At 41.1% G+C, this 16256-nt stretch overlaps 1 protein-coding gene across 1 annotated transcript; it reads left to right on the forward strand.

The window, feature by feature from the left end:
- The first annotated feature begins 1287 nt into the window (after positions 1-1287).
- Positions 1288-14570, forward strand: DONSON (DNA replication fork stabilization factor DONSON). Its single transcript, XM_074946678.1, has 10 exons — positions 1288-1578; positions 4578-4658; positions 6307-6510; positions 6937-7115; positions 10580-10758; positions 10858-10978; positions 11090-11185; positions 12910-13108; positions 13661-13867; positions 14244-14570. The coding sequence occupies exons 1-10, from the start codon at positions 1288-1290 to the stop codon at positions 14379-14381; spliced, it is 1695 nt and encodes a 564-aa protein (XP_074802779.1). The 3' UTR covers positions 14382-14570.
- Positions 14571-16256: the final 1686 nt, after the last annotated feature.

Here is a 16256-nt window from a genome sequence, read left to right on the forward strand (position 1 = left end):
TTTCCTTGGGCAAGAGTGAGCTGTCTTCCTAATATCTTTAAAGAGAACATCATTAATATTAGTGTGGGTTGGACTTTTCACTGGAATGGAAAAACTTGGTGCAGTTTGGAAATATAGTCTAAAGTCAGACAGAGAACTGCAGAAGTGTAACAGGAGCAGATGAAAATAGCTTGTGCTGGTGAAAAGTGGCACCCAGATTCTCCCTTTGAGTACCATTACGTATATGACAAGCAAAAGGAGTAGGAAACAGCTTCTACTTAGCCAGTACCTACACAATATTTGTGGTTGTATAATATAAGAACACAAGTGTATACCCTCCTGTTTTAATATCTGGTAGACCATTTTCCCCTCTACCTTTAAGTACAGCCTGTTTCCCTTGGTGCTTGATGTAGGTAGGAGACCTTCCTTTTTTCTAAAGCTTTATTAGGCTCACATTCCACCCATCTTGTTTGAAGCATTTGGAATTTGCCAGACTCCCATTATCGGATAAATACAGCTGCTGCCCAGGCCATGCCAACCATTTTATTTACATATCGGGTAAATGCAGTATTGTTGCAAAACAGCATCTTGTTACTTTTAGTGATTTTTTTTTCCCTCCCAGTGTTGACATCAGTCCTACAGCACTCCCTGCAGGTCAAAAGCGTAAATGTATAGACATTGATTCCAGTTTGAAATTGCAAATTAAAAAAAAAAATCATTCTGTTTATATTTTAAATTACCCCTTTGTGAACACTTTTTGCAATGAAAGAAGAGAGTTGTCGCTCCCACCTCAGGACATGACTGGTGTGAGATATAGGTGTGTGGTACTAACAAGATGTGCATACAGTGAGTAGTATTTGTAGGCGTGCGGCTTTGGCATAAGGTACACGTGTGTGTGGTGTATGTACACTGTGCAGATGGTATACGTATGGCTGGGTCAGAGAAGTGAGGTGCACATAGGGTGTGAGTATAAAATGCACGCAAATGTCCTGGGTGTATGCAAGATTCAAATTACAGGGTATACTGTACGCCTTACCCCCAGCCACTGTTTGAGCTTTAATTCGTTTAGAAAAGCATCCATTGGATGCAAAGAAAACTTTCAGACGTGATCCAAATGTTACCGATGCGGGGGCGTCGGCCGCCGTTAGGAGGCAGCGCTGGGGGAAGTGAGAGTCGCTGCTCGCGTCAGCCCCAGGCGTGGCCGGGGGAGGCTCGGAGGCGCCGGTCCGCCCCGGGGCGGGGCTCGCCGCTTTGCGCGCCAGAATTCGGAGCCCGGGTCCCGCCGCCAGCGCCCGGCCCGGCCCCGCCATGTGCGCCGCGGTGCCCGGCTACTCGCCCGGCTTCAAGAGGCCGCCGGAGACACTGCGGCTGAAGCGGAAAAGGGCCCGAAGGAGCGAGGCCGCCTCCCCGCCCTGTCCCCGGGCGGACCCGGCCCCCACCCCTCGCCCTTTCCCCAGACCCGGGCGGCGCAATCCCTTCTCCAGCCTGGACAACGCGCCGCGCCCTGGCACCGGCCCGCACCGCCCCCCGGGCTTCCCCGAGCGGCAGGAGCAGCGGCCCCCGCCGGGGAGCCGGACCCCCAAACACCCCCTCTGGCAGGTACCGACCCGCCCGCGCTACAGGGCCCCCGCCCCCAGGGGCTTGGCTGGGTGGGGTCGGGTTTGCTCCCCAGGCCCCGCTAGCAGACGGGGGGGAGCGGGGAGCGCTGAGAGGGCCGGTGTGGTCGAGTGGACGCAGCAGTGGGCTGGGACTCAGGAGCCCGGGGTTGTGTCCCTGGTCACTGCACCCCGCTGAGCTTTGGGTTCCCCCCCCCGCTGGGGTGGTAGGCTGACCTTTGCAAAGCCCTTTGGGTAGGTCTACAATGCCGTAGAAGACCCCTAGTAGGGTGACGGGCTCCCCGGCCTCAGGCTGCCGGGGCTGCACGATTGCGGTGTAGACGCTTGAGCTGGAGCCCAGGCTCTGAAACCTGGTCTGGGGAGGGTGTCCCAGAGGCTGAGCTCCAGCCCAAGCCCAAAACATCCCCACTGCAATTTTGTAGCCCCTTAATCTGAGTCCTGCAAGCCTGAGTCAGCTGACACAGGCCAGGTGTGACTGTGCCACTGGTCTCTTATGGCTGTGTTGACGTACCATTTGAGATCTGCAGATAAAAAGAGCTAGGAATTATCGATAGCGCTAGAGTTGATTGAGATGCCTTTATTTTTGTAAAAATGATGGGAGGTTTTGGAGTGCGGTGGAGTGGGGTTAGAATCAGCACTGGCAATTTCCCAGGAAAAACTAATTTAGGACCGGGTGCTGGTAAATACTGGCCTAAATCCAGTTGAAATCAGGAAACTGGGGGAAAGAGTTGCATCAGGGTCCAGCAGTTTGGTAAAGGTAGGATGAATCTCTTCAAACTTTGGGTACATCCATTAGTAACTGACAGGCTCAGAAAGCTGCTACAGAATGCTGGATGGCCAAATGGACCTGGACTGATAGTCTGAAACTTTGCATGCTTCTGATTGCTTAATGCTTCTAGCCTACAACTCTGCATTATTGCCATTTTCATACAATCAAGTGTTTTTGATTTTTGTTTATATAATATTGAAAACTGAAATATGAGTGGACAGGTACAACTTCCTTGAGAAAATACCAAACCAAAGTGTATACAGACATTCTGATGTTCAGTATTATAATTACATATATTAAGCCCATTGCAGTTTTACTTTTTATTTATACAACCCTAAATTAATATAGTGACTTATGTAATCACAGTTTGAACGAGTCCGATGAAGTGAGCTGTAGCTCACGAAAGCTCATGCTCAAATAAATTGGTTAATCTCTAAGGTGCCACAAGTACTCCTTTTCTTTTTGCGAATACAGACTAACACGGCTGTTACTCTGAAATGTGGCACCTTAGAGACTAACAAATTTATTAGCACATAAGCTTTCGTGGGCTACAGCCCATTTCTCGGATGCATAGAATGGAACATATAGTAAATTGTGTGTGTGTGTGTGTGTGTGTATATATATATATATATGTGTGTGTATATATGTATATATATATATATACACACACACACAGATAACTTATCTGTATGTGTATATATCTTACTATATGTTCCATTCTATGCGTCTGATGAAGTGGGCTGTAGCCCACGAAAGCTTATGCTCCAATAAGTTTGTTAGTCTCTAAGTTGCCACAAGTCCTCCTGTTCTTTTTGTGGATACAGGCTAACACAGCTTCTACTCTGAAACCTGACAATTTGAATATGTAACTAAAACTAAATATAAGGTAGTATGCATTAGCTAAACAGGTTTTTAAAATAGAAAATGCCGTCAACTGGGACTAACAAGTTTTTCCTAGGGCAGTAAATACCATGATTTTACCTAGTAAAGGTTTCAGAGTAGCAGCCGTGTTAGTCTGTATTCGCAAAAAGAAAAGGAGTACTTGTGGCACCTTAGAGACTAACAAATTTACATGAAGTTGATAGATTTCCACTCCATATGGCTAAATTCAGTGCCTTGCATAATGACAGGTTTCAGAGTAGCAGGCGTGTTAGTCTGTATTCGCAAGGTGCCACAAGTACTCCTTTTCTTTTTACCTAGTAAAGTCCACCTCTAGTAAATACCATCCCATCCCTGATTGGAATTTTTTTTCCCTCTGAAGGGAAAAAAGTGAGTCAAGTGGTGGTTGGGACCTAAAAGACACCTTTGCTTTTGTCCTTTTAAAAAAAAAAAAAAAAAATTCAGTCAAAGCCACTTGGTTTGCCCTCTTTTCTCCCCTCTTCCCCCCCACCCCAAAAGAAGGGGGGCAGCAAACTGGTGGGCAAAAAGTTGTCAACCACTTTAAATCCACGCCCAGAGAGCACTGCATACCCCTGGACCTAGTGAAATCTCAGAAGGGGAAAGAAATATATTCTCCTACTGGAATTAACACCCTGTCCTGGTGTCATGTACCTATCTTTCAGGCTATTTAGTCTGTAAATCTAACTTTACCCCCCAGATAGGCTCCATTATGAGTAATGGTTGGAGAAGTGTCTAGTGGGGTAATGCTGTTTTGTGAACTACTTACAAGGCTTTTTAAAGCTTTCAGTCATATGTAGAATTAAAGCCACTTTTTATTCAATTTAAGAAACCCTTTTTGGTAGGGAGAAGCAGGTTCCACTAGATTATCTGTTAAGGTTGTGGGGGAGGGGTGTTGCACAAAAGTATTGTACCTGTGTATAAAACAATTAAAGGAACAGGAAAATTTGCTTGTTGCTCTCATTTAGTGTACTCCATACTACACTAACACAAAGGAGGATGTGTGTATTCAGTAGTGCAATCTTTAATCATTCTCAAGCTATTTGGCTGAAGAAAGGGACTCTCAGAGCCCAAACTTTCCAATATATTTGGAGTACAATTTAAGAAAATCACTAAACTTACAAATGTATTTACATCTGCAAAATGCCTTTTAATTGTTGCCACCAGAGGGTGAAATATTCTAATATGTGCTATTTATAATGGTCAGTTTTAAATATCTCATGAAATTACACCTAAAGATCAGCCTTAAAACAAAATTGTCAATTTAACTCTCAACTTTGCTGTACTTTAGATTAAGTTGATAACTCTTTCTTTAGTTTTTAGATCCTCTTCAAGAAAATAAATCCACCTGGAAAGAAGAGTGTTCTGAAAGAGCAGATGTTACCACATTAACCAATGTAGGAAGCCATAAATATGGTTTTTGGGGTGTTCAACATTTCATCATGCACAAAAAGCTTACATTTTGTCTTTTTCTGTAGGTTTGTGTTCAGTGTCATTACTAGAATGTTACAATTGTAGGACTTTTTCTTAGAATGCCTTGAAGTTCAGTATTAAGTTGACACCAACTTAAAATTCATGTTTTTTCTGAAATCTTTACTACTGTTACTTGACACATGTACATTTACTGTAGCGGAAAGAGATTAGAAAAATTATTTCAATTTGTTTACTTTGCGCTTCTCACAGAAACGTCTAAAACAGTTTTGTCTCCTTGCATAGTCATTCACGTTCCCTGTTGTCCCTATTGGTCTTTCAGTGCTGTAACAGAAGAGAGAGAAACCCCTAAAAAAATTAATAAAATGTAAAACTACGAACATTGATACCCGACTTAAGCAAGGTGTAATTCCTGAAACTAACTTTTTGAAGCTGACTAGATTTCCAGTTGTATGCAGTGTTGTTGCTGTGTTGGTACCAGGATATTAGAGAGACAAGGTAAATGAGGTAATACCTTTTATTGGACCAACTTCTGTTGGTAGGAAAGACTAGCTTTTGAGCTTACACAGAGCTCTTTCAGAACAAGAAGAGCTCTGTGGAAGCTCGAAAGCTTATGTCTTTCACCAATAGAAGTTGATCCAATAAAAGATATTACCTCCCCCACCTTTTCTCATTAGATTTCAAGTTGATGGTCAAAATCTAGATTTCGGCCAACTTTTATCAGGGGTTAGGAGGAAACTTTCTCTAAGGCGACAGTTATCCCTTACTGCCTAAAGGATTTCATGCACCTTCTGTGAAGCATTTGGTACTGTCCAGTCACCAAGAATGGTGACTGGCTTAGATGGACCACTGGTCTGATCTGGCATGGAATTCATATCTTCTTAAACTTGTACATAATAATAATAATAAAACAGAAATACATAGACAAGTCTCTTAAAATGTTAGTGAAATCAACTTGTTTTTATTTGGATAAAAACCTTCTCCTGCAGTTTGTAACCCAAACACTGCAGTATTGTGAGAGTATGTATATCTGAGCTGGAAAGTGATTGTGACTCAAAACAATGATTTTGGCTAGTCTGTTTTAATGGATATAAACTGAAATAGAAAATACGTTTTTCTAAAGTGATCATAAATGTTAACAGTTTAAGGTACTTGTAAACAAGGAACAACTTAAATTTTGCATGTGTGTTCCTCTGCAGTGACTAAGTACTGGGTACTGTTATATTTACTGTCATAGCAATCAATGTGTAAGGAATGCTTCTGTCCAGTGTAATAAAGGTAAAAGTTGTTTTTGCAAGGACTTCCATGCTTTGCATGGTCTACTGTACTTCAGAGCTCATATAACATAATTTTCCTATCTGTGGTCCATCAATTCCTGTATCTTATGTGCTTGCCAGTATCAGGTGCTTTAAATAAAAGTGCAAGAAACCCCCATAGTGGCCAATTATGAAATAACCTTTTCCATGAGGAAAAAACTTCTCCTAACCCATGTCAGTGGTTGGCTTATGCCTTGAAGCATGAGTTCTGTATGCTTTCCAAAAACACTGGCTGATAGTTTTTAGATGAAAAATATTTTTCTTGTATTTTGACTTTACATTATTTCTATTTTGTAAGGATCTTCATGTACCTGTTTCCATACCTGATGTTTCCTCCTCACCAAGCACAGAATTTCCTGCGGACTGGAGTATTAAAACTCGACTTCTGTTCACTTCTTCTCAACCTTTTACTTGGGCAGAGCATTTAAAGGCACAAGAAGAGGCTCAAGGATTTGCCCAGCACTGTAGAGCAACATCAGTCAATTTCCCACAAAGCATACAGGTAATCATTCTCCTGTAATCATGTTAAATATAATGGAGATACTGGGAGTTGAGGATTTATTGTTGGGGTTTGGGGTTTTTTTTTAAGTTCTTGTGTACACTGGGAATATCCCTTATTGAGCAACTGGTGTAAGTGCACCAGTGCTGACCACCTACTGCAGAAAAAGGAAAGTCAGGGTTTGCAACAATTGTGAAGTTCTTAAATTAAGGTTTATACCTTCAACTGGGTGTACAACGGTGCAAACAGTACTGGTGCAGTTCCCTAGTTGCTGCCTACCACTTACTGAATTGGGGCTATTCACTAGAGTAGACAAGGCCTTAGGTTTATGTGTAAAATAAATGCTTGAAGTGCCGGAAAGGGAGACTGTCCAGCTCTCTGAGAAGAAAGATATTACCAATCTTATTAAACACTGTGTTTGGAATCTAGGAACCAAAGCTGTCCACGGAACTCCGCTGTGCATTCCAGCAAAGTCTTATTTATTGGCTTCACCCTTCACTGCCATGGCTACAGCTATTCCCTCGTATTGGAGCAGATAGGAAAATAGCTGGAAAGACTAGTTTTTGGTCACATGATGAAACACTGCAACAAGTTCTAATGAGCGAGTGGTAAGTTGAACTGACGAATTTCTGGATTTGGTAAACCCAAATACATAATTAAATTAAAATACAGTAATCTAAGTATTTGTTGTCCTCATTCCTGTGGAAAACGCTTTCTTTCACCAAGAATATTTATCCTTTTGAGGGTCGCTGTATTTGCAAATACAGAATGTGGCATCCCTTCTGTTGAGCTGCAGAACTGCCTCAAAGAGACCTCGCATGATGGTGACGACATCACCCTACTCTGTATAAGGGATTGTGCGTGCATACCCCAAAGGCCTCAGTTTCTTTGCCACCACCAGAGAAAGCAAACAGACCTTGCTTGTGTCCTCAGGCTAGATCTTCCCTTAGTCAAACTTACAAGAAAATAAGATGGTGTATAGTAGGATAGGATAGTTTAGTATACATAGCTTGCCCTTATCTCAAGAGCCTTTGGGCCCCTTTCTAGGGTCATATCAAGGCCAGAGCCCCATAAAGGTTTCAAGAGGCGTACCTCCTCCCTCCAAATTGTACTAGAGACTGTCACTCATGTCTGGTGCCTTCCAAAGCTGAACCAAGATTTACTCGATGAGCTACTGTGCAGTTTCCCACACCTTCACTCCCCACACTGGAATGGGGAGACATTTGAGTCTCCAGATTCATTTGGCTTCTCAGTGTCTACAGCCTGATACTCTGGCCCTGTTGGAGGTACCTAGACCAGTCTTCTTGCTGAGGCTCTCTGACACAAGACTCACTTTGCCAGTCCAGCCTCTCTGCTGCCTTCTATCGTGGGCCCAAGATGGAATCTCTTCTGCCTCGTTCTAGGAGCAAATCCTTTATCCAGCGCTGCTGGGAAATCAAAAGCAGCACCCAAGACCAAACTGGCACTGCCTCTGAAAGCATCCATCGCCTTGGCGATGACACAAGAACTGACCACCACACAGCCTACTCCTCATTCAGCACTGCTGCCCTTGACATTAACTCCAAATCTCTCCTCCACTGCAGATACCCCTCTACGCAGGTGCCTGTTGGGAAAAGGCAATAGAAGAGGAAGCTCATCTTCTACTTCTGCCCCTCTTGTGAGATGAAAGGAACATCCCTCTTCTTCTTTCATACTTTCCAACCCACAAGGGCTTTGGAGATTAACTGCACGACTGTCACCTCTTCTCCACAATTCTCTGGAGCCAGGCATCTCCACGCCCATTAACTTGGACTCTTCTCTGATTAAGAGCAAACCAGTCTTCTCTCTCCCTACAATCTCCAGGTTCCTGAAGAGCATGGTGAATGCATTTCCCCCACCACTTTTAGGGAGCCTCTGCTGTTGTGGGACCTAAATCTTGTCTAACAAAGCTAATGGGCCCTTCCCATGTGCCTTTAGTGTAAGTGTCTCAAGCATTTGTAGATCAAATTGGCCTTCCTGAGAGCAGATACAGTTGGTAGGAGAGTTAGTGAGCTTAGGGCTTTGTGGACCACAGTGTAAAGGTTTGGTGGTCAAAGACAAGTGGGCCATTAGGCCCATCCCAGCTTCATGTCTAAGGTGATCTGAGGTTCCCATCTATCAATGTTTTCCCTTCACCGTGTTGTTCGTAACAGACCCCATACCTACCCAAGGGAACTTACCTCCATACCCTTGATGTAGCGAGGGTGCTCTTTTGTTCTCCAGAAAAGACCATGGCCTCTCGAAAATCTAATGGATTTTTTAATCACATATGTGGAGAGATGCCAAAGAAAGCCCATTAGCAAACAGACTCTCACTGGTTAAGGAGATGTATAGATATTAGCTAGGAATCCAGTACCTCCTGGTTTAAAGACCCACTCCATGAGAGCCACCACCGTGTCAGTAGCAAGCGTTATGAAGGTCCCAGGGTGGAGTCACGCATAGGAGCGACTTGGGGTTTGATGCACTTTCACCAGATATTGCTCCTTGGATTTAGCATTGTACTCCAATTCCTAGTTTGGGAGAACAGTGCTACAGTCCTTTTTAGTTAAAAACTCCTCACTGTCTGCCATCCTGATGGGGCACTGCTTGCTAATCTCCCAGAGGGGGAATGCACAGAGACTTTCTAGAAAGAAAGGTTACTTACCGATAACTGTTCTGGGTTTGCACTGACAGTCCTCCCACCTTCCTCTTTACCTTGGAATTCTAATTAACATCAGGCCTCTCTGGTTTGGGGGAAGAAACTGAGGCAGATGAGGGATTGCACTCCCTTGTGTAGAGTAGGCTGATGACCCTCATGTGAGGTCTCTCATTGTCTTTCCCAATGGACATAACTTTATCAAAGAGACAAGGTAGGTGAAGTAATATCTTTTATTGGACCAACTTCTGTTGGAGAGAGACAAGTTATTGAGTTTACACAGAGCTCTTCTGCAGGTCTGAAAAACTTACTACACAGCTAAGTACAAGGTGGAACAGATTGTTTAGCATACATCATTAACACACACTTGAAGGAACCATTCAAGGTGAAATGGCTTGTCTCTTTCGCCAACAGAAGTTGGTCCAATAAAAGATATTACCTCACCCACCTTGTATCCCTAATATTCTGAGATCCAAACAGCTATAACAAGACTGCATACAACTCTATCAAGGCAGTTTCACAGCTTATCACCAGGGACACCATATTTCTACAGGTGTAAATACAGAGGCAACTCTTGAACAATAGTTACTACAATAGAATCCATATCTTACAAACTAGTGGGGATTGAGGAGGTCTTAAGTGAACATCTCAAAATTACCATAGGTACAGTGTATAAGTTGCAGTATGGTGCATTGCTTTCTTGGCCTTCGAACCACTGCAAAGCAACTTCTGATGCATTGAAATGTGAAAAGATACTGACTTGTTCTTCATAGACACCACTTTCATTCATGATTAGTTTTGTCCCCCTAACTCGCCCTCCCCCCGTCCCCTGGGAAAAATGGTTCATAAAACTGATCATTCGTAAGATAGGTGTTAAATTTGAAGTCCTACTGTAGTAACCAACCTCTCTTTCTCATGGCTACATAAAGCAGACATGCAAAGCTTTTATAAAATCCTTTTATCATAGTAAAGGGAGCTGAATACTCTCAATAGGCAGTCTTAAGACTCTACAGCTAACTTGTTGTGTTGAATGCCTTTCCAAGCCTAGCTGTTGATCTGAGAGAATTTTGCAAAACTATTAGTAAATTTCCGTTAATGCTTTATGGGAATTCATACACTAAGGAGTAAACTTCTCAAAAGAGCTCAGCACCCACAATCAGGGCCAGACTTTATCAAAAGAGCTCAGCACAGTGGATGATAACTCCTGAAAATCTAGCCCTAGGTGTTCCAAGACCACCTCTTTCAAACCTGATCATACAAGGTGCATGTTATCTAAAATACCATAAAATGTCTAGTTTTATGGTGTATTTTATTTCAACCTATTTGAGATCCAGGTGGTTGTTGTAGCAGGTGGCAATAGTTTAAAAGTCTTACAGAATGGTCATTAATTTTATAACTTCTCTTTCCTCTAACCTGCAGGTCTGTCAGTTTTACTTCCCTATATAATCTTCTCAAAGCCAAGCTGTGTCCCTATTTCTATGTTTGTACCTACCAATTTACTGTGCTGTTTCGTGCAGCAGGCCTTGCAGGAAGTGATGTGATCACAGCTGTTGTTTCCCCCACAACCAGGGGTTTAAGGGAAGCCATGAGAAATGAAGGTAAGACAGAGTTCCTTCCAATAAGATTTGTGTTAGAACATGAGTTTTGTATGGTATTTATGTATATAAACCATTCATTTGCTTACCTTTCCTACTCAGGCATAGAATTTTCTTTACCTTTGGTAGAAGAAACTAGGAGCAAGACTCAGAAAAACTCTGAAACAAACTTGGATACAGAAGTTAACAGTCCTGAAACAGGCAAAAACACTGAAGATGGAGAGTATGTAACAAAACTGTCTGTGTCTAGAATTTAAATGCACTTGCCACTGCCTAGACAATTTAATAGATATTAACGTGGAGTATTTTAACCATCTGAATCTGTTTTTCCTAGGGAACAAGGAGTGAGTGACGATGAAAGTTTCTCTTGGCTTGAGGAGATGGGAGTCCAAGACCAGATTAAAAAGCCAGATGCAATTTCTATCCAACTGTATCCTTTGAGTACCAGAATATACTATATCAAAAACATGCATTGGAGTACTTCATTTCTCTGTGAAGGTCTGTGGTTTTTAAATCGTAGTCCATCAATGACTGTGCAATAATGACAGGTTTCAGAGTAACAGCCGTGTTAGTCTGTATTCGCAAAAAGAAAAGGAGTACTTGTGGCACCTTAGAGACTAACCAATTTATTTGAGCATAAGCTTTCGTGAGCTACAGCTCACTTCATCGGATGCATACTGTGGAAAGTGTAGATCTTTTTATACACACAAAGCATGAAAAAATACCTCCCCCCACCCCACTCTCCTGCTGGTAATAGCTTATCTAAAGTGACCACTCTCTTTACAATGTGTATGATAATCAAGGTGGGCCATTTCCAGCACAAATCCAGGGTTTAACAAGAACGTCTGAGGAGGGGGAAAGGGTAGGAAAAAACAAGGGGAAATAGGTTACCTTGCATAATGACTTAGCCACTCCCAGTCTCTATTCAAGTCTAAGTTAATTGTATCCAATTTGCAAATGAATTCCAATTTTCATGCTTTTTGTGCAATAATGATGATTCTGTAGAATTTTCAGTTAGTGATACAGCATTTATGAACACTTACTGTAAAAAGTGTATCTCCTTCTGTACTTTTAACACTGCGACTTTGCTTTTTTTAAAGCAACAAATATTGTTACAGGATCACTAAGCGACTACACTTTTAATTGTACCAAATATTAATGTAGATTCTATCACATTATAAAACATAATGAGTGAAAATATACCTTTTACTGACCTGCCTTCTGATTAGGCTGAGAGTAATAGTAACTGCATTCTCTCTTACCTGTGTGTTTACAGTACATTTGCTTTTTATGGAAAAACTGGTTTCTGTCTCAAGCTTATCTGGTTATAAATTTTACCCAAGACTAGGCTGTATAGATTCCATGTAGCATAACAGAAATATAGTACCTGTTATACAGCTACAGGGTGGGCGCCTGTGATGAAATGATGTAAACAAATGTCAGTTCTAGGTTTTCTGTCAACTGGTATTTCTGCACATCCATGTCCAACCTATTATGGCATATGTCTCTGTATTTGATGCGTTTTTATATTTTGATATAAGAACCAATTCCACCTGTTTCTGCCAAGATAAGGAATAATCAGCATACTTCACTTGTAAACCCATACATGGCAAGCTAGGTCAAATTTACTTTGTTCTACTGCCTTCTCAGTAATCTATATAGTACAGACCACTGTGGCGATAAACGACACTTCACCCCTACAGATCATAAGCTGTTTGTCACCTCCCAGAATGGTTCAGTAGGAAGACTTACTAGACAAGCTGACGGTTTGGTTGAAGATATTTGTCTACACAAACTTACAATGTACTAGTACAAACCTAAAACTGGGAACAGTACTTTTTCACACTCCAATTTTTCTAATAAACACAAGAAAACTGTTTTCGTAAAGGCTCTCCCTGAAGAGCTGTTAAACTAAACAATTTTCCTTTAATGACTTGTTTAATTACAAAACAAACAATCTGGAAAACATTCCTTGCCTCATGATTTCAATAAAGTTTAGGCCTAAGCTATTTTTGAGTTCTTTACCTTTCCAGAGCAAATGTAAATTAGCATAGACTGCTGTTCAGTGAATTTTTACTTGACTTTAATTCTTGGTCTGGTGCATTTGATGCCGTTAAACTTCTTGTATGTTTCCTTTGACCCATATCAACATAGCCGTAAAGAGAAAAATGAAGTGCAAGTGGATCACAAGCCTGAATCTGTTGCGTTAGTGAAAGGAACAAACACATTCATGTTGCTGAACTTCTTGATAAACTGTAAGAGTTTAGTGGCTGCTGCAGGCCCTCAAGCAGGGCTCCCACCAACACTGTTGTCCCCAGTTGCTTTTCGAGGTGCAACAATGCAAACGCTCAAGGTAAAAAGCAAAGGAAAGAATGACTTTCTGGTGCTGTCTGTCTTCAGGAAGGGAAGGCTTTGTTCCTTCGCATATCTTTGTGTGGTTACTGCTCCTCTAGCAATATTTCTTAATGGTGCCATTTGTGCTGTATAATTTGATGTTGAATTAGCAGTTTAATTACAAACCTCTCTATTGGGGTTTCAGGTTGGTAGCACAGATTTAAAGGATTTGGAGCCTTAGTTGTACATAGTCTCACCTTCAAGACACAGGATTAAAACTCTACTCGCCACTCCCACCCCCCCTTTCCCCAGTCACTAAGGTGGCTAATTACATTCCCCATACAGTTGCACACTCTACCTACCATATTGTGTAGTTTTCTTGTGTATGAGGGTTTAGTATATAATATCATACTATAGCTTATGCCTTGTAGAGATATTGAATAACTTAATATCTAATTCATAAAGCACTTTGAGAACCTTGAATTAAAGCTAATGTTGAAGTAGATGAAAAATAAGATTTGTCACTAATCTTGATGTGTCAAACACTGAATATGTAACTTACTGTCTTCAGGCTCGAAGCATCAATGTGAAAACACCGGTTCACTCATGTTACAATGATATATTTAGCTTGGAGATCACAGGTCCTGTCATGCCTCATTGTCTGCATACTTTGACCATGCTGCTCAAATCTGCACAGAGGGGAGCTTTTTCTGCTGTATTATACACCCATGAGCCAACAGCAGTGTTTAACACTAATATAGAGAGAATCTTAAATAAGGTAAGTAGACTGAAAGGGTGTCTATGTTAGGGTTAGTACTTTTTATCACTAGAAACAATAGACTAGTGAATGTGGGGGAAAAAACTGCTCTTCGCTTGGGATAATGGCTAACACCCATTTATTGGCCACTTTAGAGTAACCAGTTTACAAGGTTTTATCAGTGGTAGGGAGGAGGCTGGGATTCCAAGTCATAAGTGGAAAAGCATGTATATTAAACTGATGGCTTTAACCCAGTCCCCATCTGCTACTCCACCGGTAGACTAGGCAGCTCTTCAATATCTACTGGTCATTGGCACAAAAATGGGTATAAAATAGAATTAGTAGTTTGAAACAAATGCATCTTGCACACATCTTTTGTGAAACTGAATTTCCACAGGAAACTACGTGCAAGGACCTCACTAAGTGTGGACTGCATCTTAAAACCTTGGATCAATTGATTCAATTTCCAACATTAGGAAAGTCTTCCATACGACTCCTAGAAATGAGAGACTATGCTTACACCTGGAAATCCTAAGTATGCTATTTTGGCTCATGAAATGAGACTAGTAGTCTTTGGTCAACACTCTACAGAAGCTATTGTGTACCAGGAGGGGAGAATCGCCTACTTGCGAAAGCTTTTGGATGTAGTGGAGAAGAACTTCTGTTGCACACATCATCACTCATAAGACAACTTCCAGTGGAAAAACAAATATTCTGAACAGTCCAGCAAGAACGCTGCCTCTTTCAAAACCTGCAACAGCTGCATTTGTCTTTAATGTTTTTAAATAAAATGTTTTATAAACAAGGTAATCTTGTGTTTTCTCCTGTTCGGAATTAAGAGTGAGGGTTAGTATTTCCACCATTTTTAAGGTACAGAACTGTTAGAGGAACCACTTCTAGTTTCTACAGAAGGTGAAATGGCTCCTATGCTAGTGGACACTGGAGGTCAGTAATTATTACTTGTTTCAGTATTAAAAAAGAGACAATGATTGGATTAAACAGTAGTTGTCCTCATGCTTAAACCATGATAGCTAAATGAGTATATGTAATCATAAACCTTTACCTTTCATTAAAGATATAAAATGAGAAATTAATATAAGTATAAAAAGTTGTGACACTTATCCACCTACCAGTGAGAACTTAACTCCTTTACACTATGAAACAAAGCAAAAAAAGAGTGGTATCCCTCCCAAGTAAAGTTTATTCTTAGCAGTAACTAAATGTAACTGGAAGCACCTAAAGTTCAAAGGAAGCACAGCTGTCATCTAAAAGGAAGGATTTCAATGCTATTGGTAAGATCTGTTGAATAAACTTATGTTCAGTAACAAACTGAATAGGTTTGTTCTGACATGCTATTTATTACACCACCTGCAATAGAATTTAAATATCAATCTGCTGTTTCGTTATGTAATGGTTCAGCTTTGGCAGAATACAGACTAAAGATGTTCACTTGACAGGTAAACTGTCACTTTACGAGTACATTTTGAAAGGATTCAACAATGAAAAGTAAACTATTAGTGATACCAGACTGAGCCTGACAAGCCACAAGTGCCTTTAACCTGTCAGGATGCTTTTAGTATATTAACCAGTTGTAGTTGATGAAATAATACTTATTCAGTTTGTTTTCCTCACAGCAAAATGACTATTTCCCCTGTCATACTGTTTAAATATCAATATGTAGTACTATAGTAAAAGAAAACACAATGAATTCACACTACTGTACCTCTTTTGGGTAATGCTGATTGCTAATGTGGCTTCTGAACCACGGAGGTCTGAGTATCAGTGCTCTAGGTTGATGTAGATAGCGGATATTGTCCTCCAACTTTAGCTGAAAGTAACTCTAAGAAACTGACACAGATCCTTGAAGAGCTGTAGAATGCTTTTTACTACACAGATTTCTGGTAAACAGGCTCCTGCACTATAGATCATGAGCTCTTAAGATCAATATGTAGAACAGTGAAGAGGCTGCCCCATAGAAGTTGGAAAGTCAATTAGAAGTCCCTGTAGCTCTTGGATTTTAGCTTTGTGTAATTGTTATCTCAATCCATGTAGGCTGGGGTGGTCTACCACTCCACTCCAATAACATCACTAACCTTTAATTCTAATAAAGTGTCCTCACTAACTTTCTATGATACTTAAATGAGCAAACCTGATGGTAAAATGAGTTAAACAAATGGATGCATTTCAGGCACAGGCCTTTATGTATGACTTTAAAACAACTCTAACAGTTTAACTAGTTGAAAGTTACTTTAAAAGAAGTGATAATGCTTTTTTGGCATTTTATGCATAAATGCCTGAAAAGGTTGTTAAAACAAGCAGAGGTTTTAAATTTTAAAATCAGGCGTATCAAGTCTTCCCTGGTTGTAGAGGACTTGCTGCCATCTATATTGATTTCTCCACCTTTAAGCAG

The sequence above is a fragment of the Natator depressus genome, chromosome 1, assembly GCF_965152275.1.
Source record: "Natator depressus isolate rNatDep1 chromosome 1, rNatDep2.hap1, whole genome shotgun sequence".
Taxonomy (NCBI): domain Eukaryota; kingdom Metazoa; phylum Chordata; order Testudines; family Cheloniidae; genus Natator; species Natator depressus.

Coding starts and splice junctions, on each gene's coding strand:
- DONSON (XM_074946678.1), top strand. CDS start 1,288: ATGTGCGCCGCGGTGCCCGGCTACTCGCCCGGCTTCAAGAGGCCGCCG. Junction 6,511..6,936: donor ATTTCCCACAAAGCATACAG/GTAATCATTCTC, acceptor TTTGGAATCTAG/GAACCAAAGCTGTCCACGGA. Junction 7,116..10,579: donor CAAGTTCTAATGAGCGAGTG/GTAAGTTGAACT, acceptor TCTAACCTGCAG/GTCTGTCAGTTTTACTTCCC.